Source organism: Hydra vulgaris, chromosome 05 (assembly GCF_038396675.1).
Source record: "Hydra vulgaris chromosome 05, alternate assembly HydraT2T_AEP".
Classification (NCBI taxonomy): Eukaryota; Metazoa; Cnidaria; class Hydrozoa; order Anthoathecata; family Hydridae; genus Hydra; species Hydra vulgaris.
In genome coordinates, this window is record NC_088924.1 from 5,933,109 (window position 1) to 5,958,589 (window position 25,481).

At 29.4% G+C, this 25,481-nt stretch overlaps 1 protein-coding gene across 3 annotated transcripts in view; it reads right to left on the reverse strand.

Moving 5' to 3' along the window:
* The window catches only part of LOC136080488 (uncharacterized), a 46,387-nt gene extending 22,208 nt beyond the window's left edge, over nt 1-24,179 (reverse strand). The window contains exons 1-2 of one of the 3 annotated variants that reach the window (XM_065797209.1): nt 23,988-24,179; nt 712-774 (exon numbers count right to left, since the gene is read on the reverse strand). In XM_065797209.1, the coding sequence (XP_065653281.1) occupies nt 712-774; nt 23,988-24,139 (215 nt within the window). In that variant the 5' untranslated portion in view covers nt 24,140-24,179. Of the gene's footprint in view, nt 1-711; nt 775-941; nt 1,175-23,987 lie in introns of those variants that run through there. The other 2 variants (XM_065797211.1, XM_065797210.1) reach the window with 2 other exon arrangements.
* Between the last annotated feature and the right edge of the window lie 1,302 nt (nt 24,180-25,481).

Here is a 25,481-nt window from a genome sequence, read left to right on the forward strand (position 1 = left end):
AGAATATTGAAGTAAAGTTAATATTTTAGATCTTTTTCTTGGTGTAGTGTTAATCTTTATTTATTTACTTTATTTAAATTCATTTATCCTTCTAATCACAATTATAGAAAATTATAGAAAACACAGTATAAAACAAAAAAGAAAAAGAAAAAAATGTTTGATGCAATTAATTTGCACAATACTGTACTATAGTCAAATAAAAATGAGTTTATTAATTTGTGTTAAAAATGAGTTAAAAGACAGAAACTTTTTTTTTTCTGCTCGCAATGAAACTAAAGTTTTTTTCCGTAGTGACGTTAATTATGTCAGCATCGCTTAATCGTTCATTACGAAAAAATAAACGAAATATTTAAACAAAGAATTTAAAAAATAATTGGTTGCAATGGAACTTCAAAAGAAGTTTTGCGTTAAACCCATAGTGGCTTAGTTAAAGCTTAAACCAATAATTTGGCGGTCAACATAAGGCTAAATTAAAAAATCGCACTTGACACTTATAAAGTAATAAAACTATTAGAATTTAACAACCTAACAATTTCTTACTCGTGTATATAAGCAATACATTCTAACAACTTCTTACTCGTGTATATAACCAATAAAATCTTAATTATGTATATAGCCAATACAACCTAACAACCTTTTACTCATGTATATAAGCAATACAAAATGTGTTTTGTTACAAAAACTATAAACAAAACAAATGAAAATTTTTACCTTTCTTTTTTTTTTTTCCTTTTTTTTTCTTTTGATTTTTCAACTTCTTCAGGATTTTCTTTTCTATTAAAAACATATTTCTATAAAGTTATATATACTAAATTCTATAAAATAAATTATATATATATATATATATATATATATATATATATATATATATATATATATATATATATATATATATTTGCTTTTTCTTCTGTATTTTATTTTTATAATAAATATACTCAAACCTTTCGTTTATAAAATATTTTAAATTAGTTTCTTTATGCCAAGTAACAGCATTTAATTTTTGATTCTTTATTTCGCTCTCTTTTTTTTCATATGAATCACTTTTTATCATTTCTTCGTTTTTTAGTAAAGTTTTATTCATGACAAATTACTTCAATTTTTTAAAAACTTTTTCGTTCTGATTCTTCATTTTGTGATTTTAGATCTGTTTAATATTTTACGTTCGTTTAATATTAATTAAATATTTTATGTTGAACTGTTTCACGTTTCATATTGATAGCATGATATTAAAATCTGTTTCTTTGATACCAATTGATACTTTTGTTCAGTGATAGAACACTGCAGCACGTAATTGACACGCAACGACCCGCGAGCTAACTTCTGCTCAGTAAAACATTAAACCCGGCCCGTTACATAATAATATTATGTTAAAAAAACATTACACTCAAAATGTAAAAATTCAAATTTTTAATCGTTGAAAAATTGAAAACTTATTCATTTCTATACAAAAAACCTCTAGTTGTTTCTATTGTAAATGCAGTAAACATAGTTTACAACTTTTCGTCAAATGTACATTAAATCTTTTTTAAACAATTGTTGTTTGAGGGTATTTTTATATTCAACTCACTATGCATGTATGTAAAACGTTTCTAAAATGTTTTAACGCTCAAAAAAAATCTCAACATTATTTTTGCCGTTAAATAAATATAATATAAAAATTATTTAAAATATTCGATAAAATTATAATAAATATTATATAAAAAATACAATGCACATGAATTAAGCCATTTATGTTAAGCAAAAACTTTTTTCTATGAAATAATTGAAATTGTCTGTTGATATAAACTATGTTTGTACGAAAACATTAGATTGTAATTTATTATTGTAAAACCATTATCATCTCATTTATGAAATAGTTTTTTTTTTGATATTTAAAACAAATTGTTAACTAAAACATTTTATACTTAAATATTGCCTAACTAAGCATTAAAGCTGTCTAAAAGTGACTACCATCCAATACAAAGCTAGGGAAACGGTAGATAACTTGTATAAAGCCGTTTTATAACAAAGATTATATGATTATTTACGACAAGTTTCATATCTAATTCAGCAACAACACTTGAACGTATATCCATAAAACGTTGTTGTGTACTCGATGATGTTGCAATTATTACTAAATCATCTGCATAAAGTAGGATGTTGTTATGCATACCAACAATATGATAGCGAAGCTTTGGCCTTTGCACATAACAACCAAGCTTATGTCACGCATATAAATGTAAAACAAATACGGATATCGAACACTGTTTTGTCTGGCAACACTCATTACTTTAAAAGATGTGGCAACAATGTTTTTCCAACATACATCTGCTGGTACGTATAAAATAATTTACAACTTAACCAAGTTAGGAAATTTAACAAAGTGAGTTTTTTAAACATAGTTTTATAGTTAAACACTGTCAAACGCTTTGCTTGATTTGAGACAGCAGGCAAAGACAAATCTTCCATTTGATCTAAAGGAGTCAACTACATGTTTCAGTACTGAGCCTTTTTGATAATATCCAGAGTTTCAGTTCCAGTTAGTTTCAAGTCTGAACAATCATGGCTGGTTGATTAAATAGTGATATTCACCGTTTACTGGATTGTAAGATTAGGAAGCTGTGGAGCAAAACGGACTCAAGAAGCATGCTTACACAGTTAGATAGGGCAATTACACGGTAGTTACTTGCTTAAGAAATATCACCAGATTTATTAAATATATTAAGTAACAATGTTACATGTACAAACAATAATTTCCCTCCATTTTTAGCAGTTCTAGCAACTATGCAATTAGGTCCGTAACCTTTGTTGATTTTTAATCTAGTTATAGCCAAGCTCAAAATGATTTATAACATAAATACTGCAGGTGCATCCTAATATCTTCATATGATTACTAGAGTCATTGTTTAACGTTTAACGCTCAACGTCGTTTCGCTTTCGTTTTAAAAGCAGTTTTAATTAGTTACTAGGCTTATCTGATTCTGAAAGAGCGCGTTCTCAAATGCACGCGGTCATTAGAGAAAGATCTATCAAGCGAGTTAAAACTTTTTACCTTTAGGAATTTAATTATTATTTATTAGTTTAGAAATGTTACATAAAAAATCATATTAAGATAGATAATAATCATTAAGATCATACTATAATTGAAGTAAGTATAGAAAATAGCAATTTCTATATAACATTTTTATTAGATATAAAGTATAAAGGATCACTCCTAATAATTTTTTAAATCGTTTACATTTTGTTTGTTTTAGTTTTTCTTTTAGCTTTACTTTTTTTTTTAACAGTTTTGTTTTCATTGAGCTTATATTTTACTTTTTAGAAGGAAATAAGGCCTAATTATTTTTTATGCGTTTTTTATTCAAAAAATTATACTAATACTATTTCCATAAAATTGGTTATTACTATTTAAGTTTCTGTGAGGCTATGAACTTTTTTTTTCAGAAAATTTAGAAAAGTAATTTACAAAAATAAATTTGAAATTTAAATTGAGTTTAAGATCGAAAAAAAATTAAAAAAATTTGACTCATTGCCCTCCCCTTTGGGGCTGGGGGGGGCTAACGTTTTAGGGTTTTTATTGTTCCCAGTCTCCAATCACCGAACATACTTAAATATGGAGTTTTCTTCATGTTTCAAAGATGTTTAGCTCAAACATTAAAAAAAGTTGTCTACGGCCTTGAAAAATAGGGTTTTTTGTGACATACACTACTATGAATTCCGTGCTCTCAGATTCTATTTTGGATAGTTTAACCTGAAATCATGTTTTTGTGGTCGTTTTTAACTTTGTCGGCTATCTTTTGAGTAGCTTCAAATCTGTTTTGTTTGACTTGTAAGATAATGTTTCTATCAATGACTGCAGATGTTTTTGCTTTACGGCCTCTTCCTGCTATATCAGTTGTAGTTCCATTCAAATTATACTTTTTTTATAATGTTGCTAACTTTTCGAAAAGGGATTCCAGTCTGCTTATTAACTTCTCTGCAGGTCTTACTAATATTTACCAAATCCACAACCAAGTTTCTTTGAGAAATTTGTCCTATATTGTTTTACAATGTGCATGTTGCTATAAATTAATCACTTCTAATCAATTATCAAAACTCGCGAGTTACACATATTTTAAGGCGTAAGCTCAAAACTGCAAAATTCGTATTCCCCAAACTTGAAATATAAAATATACTTTTAGTATATTCTAAATTTCTCTGTATATGAATATTTTCACTTAGAAAACATTCATTTACACATACTCTTGAATTCTTTTTTATATAGAGTAAAATATGGAGGAGTTTGATCCGCTGTGGCAACCCTTAAACGGGAAATGCCGAAAGAAAAAGAAGAAGAAGAAGAAGAACAATGTATTTTTATTGTTATCAATGGTTTAATACACGGATTTATAGTCACAGTACCGTTCCGTAAATTATCACAAAATTGTTTAGTAAGATATATATTTCGAACATAAGTTTGTGATAAGTTTGCCTTGGAAAGATATTTAGCGTTAAAAAAACTTTATATTAAAGATTTTATATCAAAGTAATATCAATATGTCATTCTGCTTCTCAAATTTTTTCTCAAACCTTCTCAAATTCTAGAAATCTTTACTTTTCTAAGCAGTTTTGAGGTAATAACTATAAATCCGTGTATTACTAATAACCCGTATTACAGTTTGCTTACTGCTAGTATAACATAAATGCTGCATAAACGGAGAACTCAGACAGTAAATCACTACTATAAGTTTTAAGTAGTAATTTTATAGTTCCCCCTCTACTTTGTTTCTGTAAGGTTTATTAACTTTATCTATATATATATATATATATATATATATATATATATATATATATATATATATATATATTTTTTTATTTTTTATTTTTTTTTTTATTATGACATCTTAATAGTATGATGAAATATATACAATGATGAAACAGTACGTGACATTTTATTGAACTTTATTTATAAAATTAGATTTTTAAGCTCATATAGCCATTTTCTAAAACTAAAAACGTTACAAAAATTCGTTATTTATTATCCCGGTTTAGAATTTCATTTTTGGGTTTTGCAATCTGTCTATTTTAATTGTCTCCCTGATTTGTCTGGTATAGTTATTTGGTATAACTAAAAATGTTTAGGATTATACCAATTGGTTGTACCTTTGTAATGTTGTGCATGTTCAATAATTCCAGACACTTTCCAGTTGCTTTAGTCAAGTTTTTTTGATGTTCAGCTATTCGTGTTGTTATCTTTTTCCTAGTTTCACCCACATAAAAAGCGCCACATGTACATTCAAGTTGGTAAACACTAGAGTAATGAAAACTGTTTTTATGCCAACTTTTTGAAACTCACGTATTAGAATAAGGCTTATTTTAGGAACCCACGGAAGTATTATGGTACTGTTTGCGTTAATTTGTAGGCCGTTTTTTGGTTGGAGTGGTATGTAATGTATTACGATGCCTAGAAGTTGTTGCCGAGAATATCCATTTTCCGTAAAAATATATTTACGAACTCAATTTCTTTTTCTATATAATCGCTAGTGCATAATTTATAAGCTCTTGCAAGAAAACCTTTAAAAATACCTATTGCAATATATGGTGATGTATACCATTGCGGTTTTACAAGTACATTCGTTACAGCATTCTTGCGGTATATAGAAAAGTTATATTTATGAGTTATATATTAGTTGAAATGCAGACATTTAAAAAATTAAGTTGACCTTGATTATTTTGGTGTTTGCATGTGTATTGAATAGCTTTGCCTTGAGAATTTAAAAGTGCCAAAAACGATTCTGCTTTATAAGAGTTAGAAAAACGTGCGTGGCAGTCATCAACATATTGTTTAATTGATATTGGTGCAACATTAATGGTTAATGCTTGTTGAATTCATTATACATTAAAATTTTGTAAGTAAGTATCTGAAACTACTACCATTATGGATAATCCAATCGAACCAGAGTTTTTTTAAATATAAATTTTGTTATTCCACAGAAAATAGCATTTACTTAGACAAAGTTAATTAGTCTATAAATGTCAGTTCAAGATAATTTAGTACGCAGCTGAAGATCATTTTTATCATTATTTAAAATACCAAAAGCTAAAATTGCTTTATGGAGTGGTACTGACAAATACAAATTTATTACGTCAAATGATAGCTGCATCTCATTTTCTTCAACTGTCCATTCTTTCGCTTCTAATACAAAAGATGATAAATTTTTTATACTGCACTGTTTTTTATTAGGCCGAGGTTGTATAATCTGAACAATTTATGTGGGGGTGTACTAACAGTTAGGAATATAACTCGCATTGGGTAATCTTTACCACTTTTATGCGCTTTAATGCTGCCGTATAATTGAGGTGGTATCGCATCAGAAGGATAAATATTGTTGTATATTTTTTTGTCTATTTTTTATCTTTTTTTAGTTTATTTAGTGTTTGTTGAATTAAACAAAGAAACTGATCATTGGGATCAATATTGGATATTGTCCAGTTACCAAGTTGTTCTTGAACTTTACTTATAGCTGAATGTGAGTCTAAAATAGCAAATCCGTTACCCTCATCAAATGGGTATATCTTTATATTCGGTGAATCTTTAAACTCATTAACAGCACATCTTTAACTTTTAGAAATATTGCTTTTAATTTTAAGTTTTAAAAATTTAGTTAACGTCTTGCTTATATTTTGTCTTAATAACTCAGCTGTTTCCACATTAATTTTTTTTTTCTAATTTAAGAGCACACCCTTCTGTTGAAGTTACAATATCAATAAATGGAAATTTACTTTGGGTTGAAACAATGTTTGGACCTAGATTTAATAATTCTTGTTTAACTGTGATTGATTTAGTTGATAGGTTTAATCAGTGGCGTAGGAAGGTTTTTAAATGTTTGAAATCACTAACTTTAAACAAAAAGAATATTCCAAATTTTTTTACGTTCATTTGTATGACGAAAAGGTTCATCACAAAAAAAAAGTTACTGTGATATGAGAATGGGAACAAGAAACCCTAAAATCTTAGTACCCTACCCTGAACGTGAGGGCGATGAGTTGAATTATTTATTTTTTCATAAATATAAACTAGTTATGTATTAATCGATAGATTTCAAATTTTATGTTTAAATTATTCAGTGTTCAGTTTTTATGACCATGTAAAGAATAACCCTTTTAATTTGAGGGGGTCATAAACTTTACATGGCCATAAAAACTGAACACTGAATAATTTAAACATAAAATTTGAAACTTAATTTAATTATATAAAAACTTCTCTTAGATGTTAACTTTTAAAAGTTTTAAAAATATGTTTTAAAATAACAAAAACAAAAACACTATTAATATATATATATATATATATATATATATATATATATATATATATATATATATATATATATATATATATATATATATATATATATATTTATATATATAGATAGATAGATAGATAGATAGATAGATAGATACTAATAGGTTTGTGTTTTTCAAACTGTTATTTTTTACATGAAAACCTAAGAAACACATTAGAAGATGCTGGTCCTATAGTTTTATCATTAATGGTAGTAATGGCAGAGAGTTTTTTGCAACATTATGAAGAAAAAGCGTTAATACAAACACAATATCTTACACCACCAATATATGTAAAATCATTTAAAAGGTATTTTGACGATATCCATTCTCGTTTTAGTAATGATGCAGAATCAGAACGTTTTCTCGAGCTGTTAAATAATCAACACACAAATTTCAAATATATAATTGATAAAGAAAGTGCTTTTCATACAATAAACTATCTTGAACTCTCAATAACTAATAACAAATCCGGAACATATCTTTTTAATATCTATCGCAAAGATTAGGGATTGCATCTCGAAATTCGAAATTCGAGAAATCCAGAATTCGGTTTTATAATATAGCTTCGAATTCCGGAAATTTTTCTAGCGAATTCCGAAATTAAAATTTATTTTTTCGTGCTCTTTTCAAGTTTTAAATTGTGTTTTTGTTTCTGTACATATAAATATTCTACATTCTAATTCTATAAGAAGAAATAAAAAAAACTATTGTAAATTACAGCTATTCTGCATGATACAAGTAGACATAGATAAAACATTCCTAAATTGCAGGTAACGGTTTCATGTCTTCTTTTCATATCCACTTGTAATAACTTGTTGAGATTTGCTTATTGCGTTATTGCGTTATTACGTTATTGCAGTTAACGGTTTTATGTCTTCAGTTCATACCCGCGTGTAATAATTTTTGCATTTGGTATAACCTCGATCGATCAATATTTTTTAAATAGGTAAGCAAATAATAGCAGGAATGATTGCAGTTTTAATTTAGTAAAATTATTTGATAACTAAATAATTTTAATTTTGTTTTGTTTAACAAGTTAAATTATTATCAACAGTAGTGATGTGCGAAATTCGAAACTTCGATTGCGAATTCAAACCTGACTTTTAGTTTTGTTTCGAATCGAACTTTTTTTTAGTTTCGAACAATTCGAATTTTCGAAGTATAGTATCATTGTTTCAAAGCGAACCCAAAGTTAATCGAATTTTATCGTTTAAAAGTGAAAGAAAAAAGTTATACAGTTCCTCAATGGCGGGTAGTAACGATGGTAATTGTCAAAGTATTGTCTGGGAATTTTTTAGTAGACAAAAAACGAATGGCAATAGAATTATAGGCATTTGCAAAATAGGAACATGCAAGTTACCTGTTCAGTGTCCAACTGGAGCAACAACAGGTCTTTATGCTCACTTACGTGCTGCTCATCCGAAAGCGCATAAAGAGTGTGTAGCGAGAAATGAAGAGAATCGTAAAAGAAAACTTGCAGAACAAGAACTGAAAAATGAAAATAAGAAGCAAAGTAAAGTTAATGACCTTTTTAATAAGAAAGAATATTGGTCGTCAAGTCATTCAAATGCCATCGCTATAACGAATTCGGTTGGTCGCATGCTTGCTCTAGATATGTTGCCATACGACTTTGTAGAAGGCAGAGGATTCAAAGAACTGATGAAATTAATGGAACCACAATATCTGGTGCCAAGCAGAACTATGTTTTTAAGATCAGTTGTACCTGAGTTATATTGTAGTGTAAAACAGAAAACCGCTAATGAAATATATCGAGATTTTGAAGATATTCCTTCATATTCATTCACGACTGACCTGTGGACTTCGAGGGCGCAAGATCCATTTATTTATTTCTGTCTGTCATATGTAAGCCCTGAATTTGAGCTAAAGACATTTGCATTAGAAAACAAGCCGTTTTCAGGAGAACATACCGGCGAAAGCATTCTTGAATCTTTAGACAAGACTATTGATAATTGGGAGCTTCCTCGGACTGTTCCAATTTATGCGTTGCGTGATAATGGCAGTAATATGTTTCTTGTTTTGATTGCACTTTACAATTAACCATCAATGATGCCGTGAGTGAAATTGATGGAATGCAGACTGTCTTTTCCAAAAGCCGTCGTATTGTGTCACATTATCACCATAGCTGCCAGGCTACACAGAATTTGCACAGAGAGCAGAAGTGATTAGTAAAGGTAGAACGAGAACTGATAATCAATTTTGCTACTAGGTGGAACTCGGATTACTTTATGCTGAAGAGATTATGCGAAGAAAAAGACTGGAAGCTTGCTGAAGGCTATCACACAATTCTTGCTCTATTTAAACAAGCAAGTAGAGATTTATGTGGCAAGAACTACCCAACGTTTTCTATGAAAATTCCGGCTTTGCATGGCTTAAATTAGCAATTGCAGCGATTTCTCAATGATCCTTCACATAAGGGTTGTGGTGTACTTATTGCTCGAAAATTAAAGTTATAACTAGACCGACGATTTCCGCAGTTCATATCAGCTTTGCCTGATGCAGCATGTACATTTCTTGATCCACGCTACAAATCCATTTTCTTTTCTGATCAACAGCAAGCTTTTGTTGTAGACAGTCTTCATCAGTATCTAAGAAATTCCGATCTCGTGGTGGTACTGGTGTTCATGGAGGTGGACATTGTGCCTTGAGCGATCATGACACGAACTTAATTCAAGGTACAATTCCAAAACTATTACGTTTTATGTTACGTGATTAACACAGATTAAGACTTGATGGTAATGGTAATGGCCTGCAGTTCAGATTTAACTTTCAGATTTACTGCATTGTGGTGTAATTTAATTACAGATGAATATTAAAACAATAATGCATAGGTTTTCATTTCTGTTTGCTATTTTAGTTTTACATCTATTTGTATTATATAATACTTTGTAGGAACATCTGCTAGTGCTGGTGCTCCCGCTCCTCCTTTTGGAAGTGCTGGTCCTGGTTCAGGTCCTGGTCGGACATCAGCTGCAGCCTCCAAGTCATGTAGTTTATGGGATGACTTCGACAGCATGCTTACAACAGCAACTGCGAATAGGATGCTGCCAGTTGATGATGCAGCTTCTGTGCAAGAGGAGGTCAGAATGTATATGATTGAACCTCCTTTTGGAAGGGACGCCAACGTACTTGATTGGTGGAAAGTTAATCATCACCGTCTGCGGAAACTCTCAAGAATAGCGAGGGCTTTATTGGCTGTTCCAGCAACCTCTGTAAATTTGGAGAGATTGAACTCGTCGTCTGGTAACATTGTTACAAGAAGGCGATGTAATCTACTCTCTGAGCATGTGGCTGAACTAACTTTTATTCACAAAAGTTTGTAGTATAGCACATAGCAGTAGCGTACCGAAGCCAGACTGCCCTGCCAGCCACAGTCAGTACAATACACTGTAGATTAAGGTCTCGGACTTTCTGGAACAATTGCTTATGCATGTACTACTACTTTACATAACTGTATAGCATTTGCATTCATTATAGCATTGTACTTTTACTTGTATTGTATTATCTGTTAAACTATAACTGTAAATATAAAACTAGTCCTAGTCTTTATTCTATGCACTGCATTGCAAGTACTTGACTTGATTTTTTAACTTGAATTATTACACATTTTAATTGTATTGTATGATACTAGTCTCATTTGATTTCATTCACTTTTATTTGACTCTAGAGTCTAGTCTGTGTTACTTAGTATTTTGTTTACATTATAAAACTGCAATATGATTGGTTATTAAATATAAAATGTATAATGTTTCATTTCTGTTCTGTGTTCTGTCACACACTATAAATTATTACTATTTAAATACCAAATTTCAATATCAGTGCAGCGTACTTTCGAATCGAATTCGAACGAAAGTGGCTTAGTTTCGTTTCGAATCGTTTCGAACTTAAAATCTTAGTTTCGCACATCACTAATCAACAGCACATCCTAAAATATCTTCAAAGGAAAGTTATTCGGAATACACAAAGCAATGTAAAAATCAAAATTCTGTTTGGATTCATTTTTAAAGAGGATCAAAAAAACTTACAGCAAAATGTAAAATATGTTATGAAATAAAACCGCTGGTTCAACGGCAGCACCGCAGCACACGCATTTAAGAACAATACACAATATTAACATATTAAAACGGGATGTCGTGCAAGATGAAGGTCCAGAAAGCCGCGCATCAAAAATGATGATTACAAATTATTACTTCAACAAAAAAGATGAATCACATTCTGCAATCGTATCATGAGTGTGTGCCTTAGATAATATGGTATTCAAATTTTTCCGTATGTCTTTCGATACAAGAAATTTATTTTTGGCTAGAGGCGTTCGCGATTATGTATCACCAAAGTCACCTTACTCGATTTGCAAAATGCTTTTAGAATACGCACAAAAATTGCGAACTAAAATGATGCAGGATTTTTTAAATTTAAAAGTAGATGGAAAAAGATTTTGCTTAACTCTAGATGAATGGACATCTTCAAGAAACCAATGTTATTTAAGTGTAAATGTCTAGGGCAAGAAACAGTTTTGGAATTTAGGTTAAGTACCTGTTGAAGGACGTTTCCCTGCAGAGAAATGCATTACGGCTCTGAAAACCACATTGCAAGACAACAATCTAAATATCGATAAAGATATTACGTCTATAACAACTGATGGGGCAACTGAGATACAAAAAATTGGACGGCTTTTACCATGTAACCAGCAGTTGCGCACATGCGATACATTTAGCTTTAATTGATGTTCTGTAATAATTCAAATGCAACTGAATTGGTGGCTCACACATTTACAGAAAATATTAGTGTAGAAGATCAAGTAAGTGATTTCGATGAATCGGATGAGGAATACATTGAAGATGAAAATGTTGGTTTGATTGAACAAACTTATAATGAAGCTGAGCTTGTTGAGACTGAAGAATTTGGATTTAGTTTTCTCATCATAAAAGTTTGTTCAATTGTAAAGAAATTTCGTTTTTCAAGAACATCAAATGATATTCTTCAAGTATACGTGAAACAAGAATTTGGAAAATAATTGAAATTTATGGACACTAGAACTAGATGGAATAGCTTAGTCGAAATGCTTGAAAGGTTTAACAAGCTAAAAAGCTGTGTTAGAAAAGAATTGATTGACATTGCATCTAATATCGTTATTATAGATGCTGAAATTTTGTCGATTAAAAACATTATCTCTGCACTTCTTTCAGTGAAGCTTACTGTTGAAGCCCTTTGTCGAGAAGATGCAAATCTGCTTTCTGCTGATGCGGCATTTTCTTTTATGCTTGAGAATTTCGGATCTGATGAACTTTCATTAAAATTAAAGAAAGAAATTAAAAGACCGAATTAGCCAAAGACAAACTAATGTGTCTGGAACTCTTCAGTACTTACACAATGGCGGATAAAGTGAGATAAATCTTTCACCAGACCATCGAAAAAAACTATAGCCAAAGTTATTGAAAACTTTGCACAAAGATTGATATTTGACACTAACATGGAAACTTCCTCAGACGAGCAGTCAGAAGCTGACAATGTGATAGAAGTGATGTTGGAAGAACAAACTAAGTCCTTAACATTAATGCAAAAGTTGGAGAACAAAATTCAATTGAATTTTGTTTGAATATTGCCCAACACAACATCCAACTCAACAAATAATAATAGGAGTTTGATTTTAAAAGATAAATCTAAAATGAAATTCTTTGAAGTGAACGGTGTTCGTGGCAAAATATTAGAGCCCGTCAAATATGAGTATATTTAATTTTGATTTTACCATCGAGCGTGTAGTCTGAGCGAGCCTTTTCAATTGCTGGTAACTTTTGTACAAAAGTTCGAACGAGACTTGGAGATGCAGCTTTAAGTGATCTCTGCTACTTCAAGGCATATTTTAGGCAAATAAAACAATAATTTTATACTTTATTTTTATTAAATGATATACCATATTAAAATGTTTCTGTATTAATTGAATTCGGTATAATTTTATGTTCCGTTTTTATTCTTAAAGATAGTAATTTTTATGAAGGGGCGACTGAATAAGTGCGAATTTCATAACTGCGAATCTGCATAAGTGCGACTGGCATAAGTGCGAACTGGCATAAGTGCGACCTGGCACAAGCGCGAACTGGCATAAGTGCGAATCACTTGCAAAAACTGGCATAAGTGCGAACTAGCACAAGCGCGAACTGGCATAAGTGCGCCAAAAGAATTTGCAAACATTGGCATAAGTGCGAACTGGCATAAGTGCGAACTGGCATAAGTGCGAAACAATTGCAAAAACTGGCATAAGTGCGAACTGGCACAAGCGCGAACTGGCATAAGTGCGCCGAAAGAATTTGCAAACATTGGCATAAGTGCGAACTGGCATAAGTGCGAACCAATTGCAAAAACTGGCATAAGTGCGAACTGGCACAAGCGCGAATTAGCATAAGTGCGCCGAAAGAATTTGCAAACATTGGCATAAGTGCAAATTGGCATACGTGGCGAATTGGCAAGTTCGCACTTATGCCAATTCGCACTTATGCCAGTTCGCACTTATGCCAATTCGCACTTATGCCAATGTTTGCAAATTCTTTCGGCGCACTTATGCCAGTTCGCGCTTGTGCCAGTTCGCACTTATGCCAGTTTTTGCAATTGATTCGCACATATGCCAGTTCGCACTTATGCCAGTTCGCACTTATGCCAGTTCGCACTTATGCCAATGTTTGCAAATTCTTTCGGCGCACTTATGCCAGTTCGCGCTTGTGCCAGTTCGCACTTATGCCAGTCTTTGCAACTGCTTCGCACTTATGCAGATTCGCAGTTATGAAATTCGCACTTATTCAGCCTCCTCTTTATGAAATATATAACAATGAATTATCTCAAATAAATATTTTTTATTATTTTTCTAGACATAAAAAAATTTAATTCGAATTTTTTTATTTTCGTCAAAATTTGCATTCCCTAGGAAAGTTACAATAACATCCAAAAATAATTTATGGTGTATTTAAAGGATTAATCCAAAAAGATTTTGCATTATACAGTAAAGAACTTATAAATCATGAATAAAGTTTCTACAGAAATGTTCATAAAAATTGGTTATAATAAAAAAGATACTTCAAAACATTGTCAAAAAAATAAAAATAAACAAGTAAAATAGTCAACACCACATAACATCAAAAAACTAGAATTTAATTATATTTCTGTGCCACGGGTACCAAAATTAAGTATTCAATTTATAAAGATAATCAAAAATGCAGGCTATTTTTCAGTTTTTAAGTCACCAAAAAACGTTCAACAATTAATAACTTCAAAAAACAAGCCTCGACTTCCCAACAACTCTTATCCTGGAGTCTACAAACTGGAGTGCTTGTGTGAAAGATTCTATGTAGATTAAACGAAACTCAAGGTTTCAACGCGCATTTTAAGGGAAAATGGAAAAATTCGGCCTTGGCGGGGCATTCCAAAAATTGCCATGGTGCCTTTGGCTGGAATAAAAACAACATGGTTAAAGTAGAGGCAGACTATTTTAAAAGAAAAGTCAGAGAGTCTTTGGAATTACAGTATCACCAGGTTCTCCAAATAAAGGTGGTTTGAATGAAGACGACGGTGATTACGTCACATCGTCGTATTGGAAACCTTATTTTTCTTATTTAAGATGCAAGAACACATTACATCGAAGTTTTATTATTTGTTTGTTTTTTAACGGTTTTTTTATATGACTTAAATATATATCCCCTACAAAAATCTTTAAAAGTCATATCTTGTTATACGATATGTAAATAAATAAACTGATTTTTATAAAAAAGGCAGAATTGTGGTCAGCGTCATCAGGTAATGAAAAAAAATGTTGTTTTGTAACGTTTTTTTTTCATTACCTGATGACGCTGACCACAATAGGTCAACGAAATATTGTAAATATGTTATTATATCCCCTACAAATTTATTATTATTTTTTTTTTGCCGCATGCTTTCTTTGTGAACAGACGTGTTTTTGCTGTGTAAGAATTAATAAAAAAAAAAAAAAGGTTTTAAGTTTTTAGTATTTAATTATTTTTAAAAATCGCAATTACTATTCAAGTTCACTGTTTATACTATTTACATCAGACCAATTATTATGGAAGTTTCTATAAAAAACATCAAAAAACTAATGAAAAGCATGTTAGAGGAACAGAGAAAGTCTATTTTAAAGGAAACAGAAAAATTTCTTAAAGAACAAGAAAGTAACTTTGCAAAAATCACTTGTGCAAATATGAAAATAATAACAGAAAGACTAGAAAAAATTGAAAGTGATTTGAACGACAAAATAAAAATAAAAGGTATGTTAAAAAATATCAGTGAATTAAAAGAGAGTATTGATTTCCAAGAGGAGATTTCAATGAAAAGGGTATCAGAAACTAAATAACGCAGAGACGAAGTTAAAAAATTATACAATAAAAAAACACTTCTTGATTCGAATAACGAATCAAATTTTTTGAATGATATAAAAAAAAAGTTAGTAGATCTCGAAAACCGATCCCGAAGAAACAATTTGCGAATAGATGGTGTTAAAGAACTACCTGATGAATATTGGGAAGATAGTACAAAAATTGTTAAAAAAATATTTTCTGAAAAACTCCAAATTATTAAAGAAATTATAATCGAAAGAGCGCACAGATCAGGGTCAATAAAGTCAGGAAAAGAGCGATCAATTGTTTTAAAACTTTTAAATTTCAACGATAAAAAGTTAATTCTGCTGAACTCAAAAAAACTACGTGGAACAGGTGTGTTTATTAACGAAGACTTTGCAAAGGAACAATGGGAAAGCGTAAAAAACTCTGGGATGAAGTGATTAAATTGAGAAAAGAAGGTAAATACGCAATTCTCAAGTTCGATTCTATTTTTTGTAGAGATCATAAAAAATAATTTCTTTTTAAATTTTTTTTACATACATTGTTAAGAAAGTTCTTCTAATTTGTAACGCAATCAAAATGTCTGTAACAAATGATTTTAAATCGTTTAGTTGTAATTTTTCAGAAATGAGACACTTCGCATCTGATGAAAAGTTTGATCCAGATATTAATTATTTCAATGACATTATTACAAATTTTAATCTTCCTTACTTTGATTTAGTTTCTCAAGAGAGACTTATCAATAAACGCGGTGGAGGAGTTCTTATTTATGTAAAGAAAAATATTGCGCTTTATATTAGAAATGATTTAAGTGTTTCTGACGGCGACGAAGAAATTTTAACTATTGAAATTCTAAACAATCAATCAAAAACATTTTACTGAGCTGTTGCTATAGGCCTCCAAATGGTGTGGCCGAGAACATGAGCATGTATTTTGAAGAAAACCTTTTCAAAGTAGGCATTCTTGAAAAAATAAAGAAATTTATTGTAGGGGATTTCAATATGAATTGCTTCCATTACTTTACGGACGTTAAAGTTAAAAATTTTTATGATTCTATTTTTGAAATGGGAGCCATTCCTTTAATAAATTGCCCTACCAGAGTAACTCCTAAATCGGTTACTCTAATTGATAACATTTTAACGACTGATATTTTTAACAGTGAGTTAAATAACGGTATCCTAAAAACAGACATATCTGACCATTTTCCTATCTTTTTTATCATAAACTTCAACTCTAAAATTATGACCAAAACTAACATAAAAGTTAAATTACGCAACTATAACCAAAAAAATGTTGAGCAATTTAAAACATAATTATCATTACTTCATTGGAAGAACATCGACTTTAGTGATAACACAAACAAAATTTACGATGATTTTTTTAATACATTTTACTCAGTTTATGATGCCAATTTTCCTTTACATGAAAAAACATTAAATCAAAAAAAACATTAAATCTCCCTGGATTACCAAAGGTTTAAAAAAATCATCAAAAGTTAAGCAGAAATTATACATAAAATATCTAAAAAACAAATCATTCGCCAATGAGAAAATATACAAAGACTACAAAAATCTTTTTGAAAAAGTTCGAAAAAACTTAAAAAAACATTAATATTCTAAAATTCTCAATAAAACCGAAAATGCTTGTAAACGCTCCTGGGAAATAATAAAAGAAATTATCGGTAAATCAAAGCCATGCTCCCTGCCACACATGATCAAAGTAGATAACAATAATATAATTAATTTTCAAACAATAGCTCACGAATTTAATAAATTCTTTGTTGAAATTGGCCTTAAACTATCTAAATTAATTCCTAACACTGAAGCATTATTTAAAGATTTTCTAGTACCGATGGACTCATCCGAGTGAATTGCATTCACTCGGATGAGTTATCTAAAGACTTAATTTTTGATGAGTTCGAAAAAGCCTTTAAAACACTAAAAAAAAAATAAAGCAGTTGGACTGGGCGAAATCAATGGTAACATAATTTTAGATTGCTTTGAACAATTAAAATATATTCTTTTTAAAGTCTTTAAATCATCAATCGAACAAGGAGTCTTTCCTGATCAATTGAAAATTGCTAAAGTTATTCCACTATTTAAAGGTGGTGACAAATCTGACATAAGTAATTACCGGCCTATCTCTATCTTATCTATATTTTCAAAAATACTCGAAAAAATCATGTTCAATAGAGTATTTAATTATTTTAGTTTAAATAATTTATTATACAACATTCAGTTTGCTTTAAGAAGAATAACTCAACCGAGCATGCAATTATTCAGTTGGTAAGTGAGATTTCCAATTCTTTTAATAAATCTCAATTTACATTAGGAATTTTTATCGATCTTTCAAAAGCATTTGATACTGTGGATCATGATATTTTGCTTTATAAACTTAATTATTACGGAATAAATGAAAGAGTTAGTAAATGGTTTAAAAGTTATTTATCCAACAGAAAACAATTTGTTTCTTGTAATGAACTTAATCATACACAGTTTTTAAATGTTTCCTGTGGTGTTCCGCAAGGTTCCATCTTAGGCCCTCTTTTTTTCCTAATATATATCAACGACTTGCATAAAGCATCAAATCTTCTAAGTATTATGTTTGCTGATGACACAAACTTATTTCTCTCTAACAGTGACATCTACCTACTAATCTCCGTTATGAACAAAGAACTTCAAAACATATCTAAATGGTTTAAAAGTAACAAATTAACATTAAATGTAAACAAAACAAAATGGATTTTTTTCCACCCGCTCTCCAAAAAACGTTCTCTACCCCAAAATTTACCAAAAATTTTTATTGACCATAATGAAATAAAAAGAGATTCTGTAACTATATGCCTGGGGGTTTTCATTGACGAGAACATCACATGGAAACATCATATTAACTATGTCTGCTCGAAAGTTTCAAAAAGTATTGCAATTCTATATAAGGCGCGTACTCATTTAGATAAAAATAATTTAACTAAACTTTATTATTCTTTTATTCATAGTTATATAAGTTATGGGATTATTGCCTGGGGTAGTACTGACCAAACAAGTTACAATGTCTCCATCGCCGTCAGAAACATGCGATACGTGTAATTAATTTTGCGGATCGGTTCTCAAATTCCTCAATATTTTTCAATCAAATGAAAATCTTCGATATTTATAAACTAAACGTATATAAAAATTTATCTTTTGTTTGTATGTGGAAGTATGATTTATCTCCTTTAATCTTTAAAGACCTTTTTATTTTGAAACCTTTAAGCAAGTTTAACATGAGGAATAATAACTATTTAAATGAACCACTCTGTCGAAGAAAATTCAATCAATTCTGTATCACTTATCGTGCAGCTCATCTCTGGAACAAAATTATTTTGCCTAACTTTGGCTTACCCCTAACTTATTCTGTTTTTAAAATTAAATTAAAAGATCTCATTCTCTCTATAGAAAATATCTTAGAATATTTTTAATTTGTCTTATGATATATAATAATTTTTAAATGTATGTTCAATCTTTGTTTTATACTTGTTGACAATTTGTTTCTATTTATCTAAGTGCTATTTTAATATTTTTATGTTAATTTTTTACGTTCTCTTATTGTTAAAAAAAGCGTTTTTATAATACTTTACGTACTCTGTTTTGTAAAAGGCTTCTGACTATAAGATCATTTGATCTTCTTTTAGAAGCCTTGTTTGTATTTGAAAAAAATATGTAATTTATATATATTACGTCAAATGTAAACAAAAACTTACGAAAAAAAAAAAAAAAAATTATATTTTAATATAAAGAATTTTATAGGGATAAGTTTACATGCTATAACAAATGTTTTAGCTTAATTTAATTATATAAAAACTTATCTAAGATGTTAACCTATAAAAACTATATTGCCGCAAACTATAGTATTGGCTTATATCATAACATCAACGCATTAAAAAACGCAAAGAAAAACGCAGCAAAATCAAAAAATCATTGGATATTTATTTAAAGATGTGTTAAATACTGCAAAATCCCAATCCGACAAGAAAGGTATATGTAGCCCACATGTGGCCATAGCAAACATTATAAATTTAAATTCAATTAATGTTGAAAGTAGTGGAAAGTCGCAAAGCTTTTTTTTATCAAATATGGCTTACTAAAACGTTTGGCCAACTAAATGGTCAACTTTAACTTACTAAATGATTGGCCACCGAGTATAGTCTGTATAAAAGCGGTAAAGCTAATGATTGAAATTTTTTTTTTTTTTTTCGTTTTGTTCTTTTATCTTTACAATGTTGTGATTCTATCTATATAACTGATACCAATTTACAATTTTTATAAATTATATGATGGTAAGAGAAAAAATAAAATCTCACAACTTTATAGAATACAAAAAATATAACTGCAGGGTATCATTATTATTAAAAGAACGTGGGAAACTTGCAGAAGACCAGATGGTTTTGTCATCAAGAAACCACTTGTACTAGTAATATTTTTTGTTTTTACATGTTTCTAGTTTCACAAAATATAATGGTAGTTCATTTTATATTGGATTCACATAAAATAAAATGAAAGATAAAAAATAATTGATAAATGCTAGATTTTGCACACATATATATATGATTAGGCATAAATAAGATTATTTTTGATTTATATATTTTTTATATTAATATTTGTTATTGAAGTTTTTTGGGATTTTCGTTTCAACGTTAATTTTGGCTCTAGTTTCAGTATTACTTTAGTGTAAGTTCATATAATTGTTTATATTTAAAACGAATTTTTTTAGTAAGATTTTCAAACAATTTAGGTTATCTAATTTTGTAATTATGGCATTTCTGGATATCAGTTTATTATAGAGATAGGGACCGCGATATGAAATTGTGAAACGCGATAGTTTTGTTTTTCTAAACGGTATGTTAAAGTTTCCTACTTCTCGAGTGTCATATCTATTTCTATTGCTTTTAAAGAAATCATTTGAGAAATGTGATGGGACAAGCCCGAGTTTATATTTCAGCATAAACAATAAGTTTTGATAAATGTTTATTCTATAGACGTTTAGTGCATTAAGGAGTTTTAACAAAGGTTCAGCATGAGTGAATTTGTCTTTTTTATAGACAATTCTAACGGCATGTTTTTGACGTCGATAAAGTGATTTCAAATTGGATTTATTGGTACTTGCCCATGCTATATTACCATATGTATAATAGGTCTGTATAAATGAGAAATAATGATGTTTTAGATTTTCTTGGGATAACATTGGTCTAGCTTTGTATAGCACGCCAATGTTTTTGGTTATTTTAGTATTTAAATAGTCAATGTGTGCTTTCCATGAAATATTTTCGTCAATTAGTAAACCTAGAAATTTTGTTATTGAGGTTCTTTCAATATTTTTGTTTTCTATTTTTAGCAATGGTAATATATTAGGTATTTTTTTTCTTTTTTGGTTGGGATGGAATAAAATGTAATTGTTTTTTTCTGTGTTTAAAGATAATTTATTAGATTTTAGCCAGATATTAAGTTTTTCAAGTTCGATATTCGTTGTTTCAAACAGTTCTTCAATAGACTGAGATGAATAAAATAAATTAATATCATCTGCAAACATTATTACATCAAGTTTGTTTAAGACTTTTGGAAGATCGTTAATGTATATTAAAAACAATAAGGGAGCTAGAATGGAACCTTGGGGAACGCCACATTAAATCTTAAGCAATTTTGAACAGATATTTTCATCAGTATTAACACATTGCTGTCTGTTTAGCAAAAAAATTTTAAATCAGAGTAATGCAACATTTTTTACGCCATATTTTTCCAATTTTTTGAGCAGGATAGCATGATCAACAGTATCGAATGCTTTCGATAAATCTATAAAGATTCCTAAAACAAATTCTTTATTAACAAATGAGTAGTTGATGCTATTTACAAGATCTACAATTGCATGTTCGGTTGCATGTTGCTTTTGAAAGCCGAATTGTTTTGTATTTAAGATGTTGTTGTTTGTTATATATTGGTATAATTTATTATAAATTATTCGTTTGAGGAGTTTTGAGGATACAGGAAGAATTGAGATTGGTCTATAATTGTTTAGTAAGTATGGTTCTCCAGTTTTATATATTGGTACAATTTCTCTGGAACGGTTCCTGTTGTAATTGAAGATTTGAATATTTCGAAGAGGGGTTTCTTTATTATCGGAAAGATACTCATTACAATATTGCTACAAATTTCATCAATTCCTGGTGCTTTGTTGATTTTTAAAGAGTTTTTTGCATTTTTGAATTCTTCATAGCTTAATCCGTTGAAAGTTAGTTCGCTATTTAGATCAGTAAAATAGTTTTCAAAGAAGTTATTTGCGGTTTGAATTTTAGACGCCATGTTAGGGCCAACATTTGCGAAGAAATTGTTGAATTGTTCGGCAATAGAGTTCTTATCGTTGTGTTCTATTTCATTTATAATAATTCTATTTGGTAAGCTGTTTGTTTTAATATACTTTTTTCCAATTATTTCTATCATGATGCTCCATGTTTTTTTGGTATCTCCATTTATTTTTTGAAGTAATTTAGAATAATAAACTTTTTTAGAATGTTTTCTGATTTTTTCGAAAAGATTTTTATATTGTTTATAAGTAGATAGGTTTTCTTCATTTCTGTTTTTCAAATATTTTACATATAGTCTTTGTTTAGTTTTTGAAGATTTTTTGATTCCGCCGGTAATCCATGGACAGCTCAAATGTTTTACTTTTATTTCTTTTACTTTGATTGGAAAATGATTATTATAGTGTTTTAGAAAAATATCTGTGAAAGTGTTATATGCAGAGTTTGTGTTCCCAAGGTTGCATTCTTGATACCCAATCTACTGCCGATAGTGCGTCTTTAAAACATTTAATAGAATTTTTATTCATTTTTCTTTTATAAATTTTTTTTTTCGAGTTATTATTTATTTTTGTATCATGTTTTATTGTAAAGTAAATTGGAAAATGATCTGTTATATCAATTTTTATTATTCCTGCTTTTAAGGAGGTATCTAGAAATGAGTTTGTTAGTATGTTATCTATAGCAGAAATAGTATTCGAGGTTACCCGTGTGGGTTTAATAATAATTGGTAAAATACAATGTTGAAACATGTTATCAAAAAATAATTTAGTGATCGGACACTCTTTGTATTTTAAACAATCTATGTATAAGTCCCCGATACAGAACAACTTTTTTTGTTCTTTATTGATTTTAAGAAAAATTTCTTCTAGATAATTAGAACATTTTTTAATATTACCTTCAGGTGGCCTATAACAGGTAGAGACTATAATATTTTTAAATTTGGAGTTGATGATCTCTATTGTAAAGACCTCACTATCGGGGTTAGAAATGGAGTGATCTTTTCTCACTTTTATCACTTGATCATTCCGAACATAATTTGCAATCCCTCCTCCTTTTTTGTACGCTTTACTTTCAGAAGATAATAATTTATAATTTGGAATTTGAAAGTTAGAGTTATTTTGGATTGATTCATCAGAACACCAAGTTTCTGTTAGGCAAATCATACTGAATGAATGATTGCAATCAATTAGGAAATGTTTAAGTTTGTCAAAATTTTTATTTATGCTTCTAATATTTATGTGAATTACCGTAAAATTATTTTTATAAGCTTCAAGTTCAGTTTTGAAAGTTTCTGTTTCAAAATATCGAGAGTTAAAATTATACATTTGAAAAATTTTCGTATCAGCGTCAATGAGTATATTATTCGCGGTTTCAAAGACATTAAAGCGCATCGTTTCAAAATCTATTGTTTTATTTTTTATTGCCATTATTTTAGAATGTAAAATTTAGAACGCGTAGAAATAAAAAGTAAGTTTCAGTAAAACATGAAAATATTATTAAATTTGAGCAGCCGTGGCGCAGTGGTTAGAGTTCTGGCTCAGAACCCAGAGGTCCTAGGTTCGACGCCAGCTCTAGCCCAACAAGCGACATTGGTACGGAAGGAGGCGTGAACTTCCTGTTAAATGCTCTCCCGCGGTGCTTTGTGATAAGACCGTAAGGACTTCTGGGAGCACCTAAAATAACTCCAAAAAATATATATATATATTCAGTTGTTTTTCTTACCACTGATGTTTTTATTTTTTGTGTAGAAAATTAAATTGAAATAATTTTTTTTTTTTTGTCAAATTTGATATTTCACAAATTGTTTTGTGATAGGACCTTCTTGGAGCACCTTAATAACCAAAAAAGACATAAAAATATTTATCAAAATAGTAACAATTTATGAAAAAGGTGTAAAAAATATCATGCATAATTTGTATAAACTTCGTATAAATTACGAAAGTTGTTTACAAATGAATTTGTACTTTTTTAATTAGAAATATTTTAAATTTTCTTACTCAATAATATTTGCTTTAATATCTTCATGATTATCTTCGGTGCCGGAATAATAGTCAATTCCATCAAAATAGCTTACTCCTCCAAAATTATTTCCAACATATGCATCTTTTCTCCTTGGCTTTTCACCTTCTTTTGGTAAAAGCAAATACATTTGTCAAAAAAAAAAAATCTTCTTTATTGAACTACAAAAAAGGATAAAAGTTCTATACATTTTTTATAAACATCTATTAGCTTCATAAAATTTTAAAACCCATTATGAAAATTTGTAATTCAAATGTAACGATTTTTTGAAAGAAGCAGCTTATTCATAAAATTATTGTTACCATAGCAATATTCATTTATGTCTGTTGATAAAAAAATGATCAATTGCTAACAAAACTTTAAATGTGAGTTTCCACTTACTTTTTTACGGGAACGGGAAAGGAAATGAAAAATTAATCACGCGGGCATGCGTATTATAAGTTTTAGTTTGATTACGCATGCTCACGTGGTTATTTTTTACCTTCCCGTAGAAAGACAGATGAGCGGAAAGTCACCTTTAAGGTGCACGATGGTAAAACATTGCATACTTATTTGTGACAACCTAATGTTGCCTCGTTTTTTGAAAAACGCTACCAAAAATATAACCATTATGTATCTTTATACTTATTGATATTTTATTTAATATATATTATGTTACGTTATAATTTAAGTAAATAATAATACTTACAAGAAAAATAGATCAAAACTAAAGTCACAGTAATATTTTTTTTTAAGAGTGCATGCGTGGTCATAGGTATCCTGAGTGTTACTGATAACTTTTTTCAAATTTTTTTTTTGGCAACGGTTCTATGCAAAGTTCCTGTGGTATTTGGTTGACGGACCAATTTTGCTAATGTATATTTTTTTCTTCTTCAGGTATACGATATAAAGATACAAAAAAAAGAAAATATATATACAAAATTATTATGTATCAGATTGATAAAGATACATTAATAAAGTATTGATACAAATTTAATACAAATATTGGTATAAAAACTATTATATATATTTGTTATTCCAAATTACAACACCCAAAAAATATATTATTGTGTATAAAACTCCAAAAAAAATAATATAATTAGTTGTTATTTTTTTGTTTATTTAGGTTAATGCTTGCAGTTTAAACTACTATATTTCATTTAAGTCTTTTATTTTTTGATTTTTCAAGTTTTTCCATGTTTTGGGACCTTATGATATGATTGAAAATTCAGAATACTTTTTAGTCTTGGATAGGTTTTAGTCAGAATAGGTTTTAGTCTTGGATCGCAAATTATAACTTTGAGAAAGTGATGAATATGTCAAATAAAGAATTCTAAGTTTTTCTAAGTTTCAGACTTTCATATTTGTTATCGCATTAGAAGGATTGGTCATTTGACTTAGATAATAAATTCCTCTACAAGCATGGTTTTGCAAGCCTTGTTGTTCGATTAATTTTATTTTGTGTGTATTAGCCCACACTATATTAGCATGTC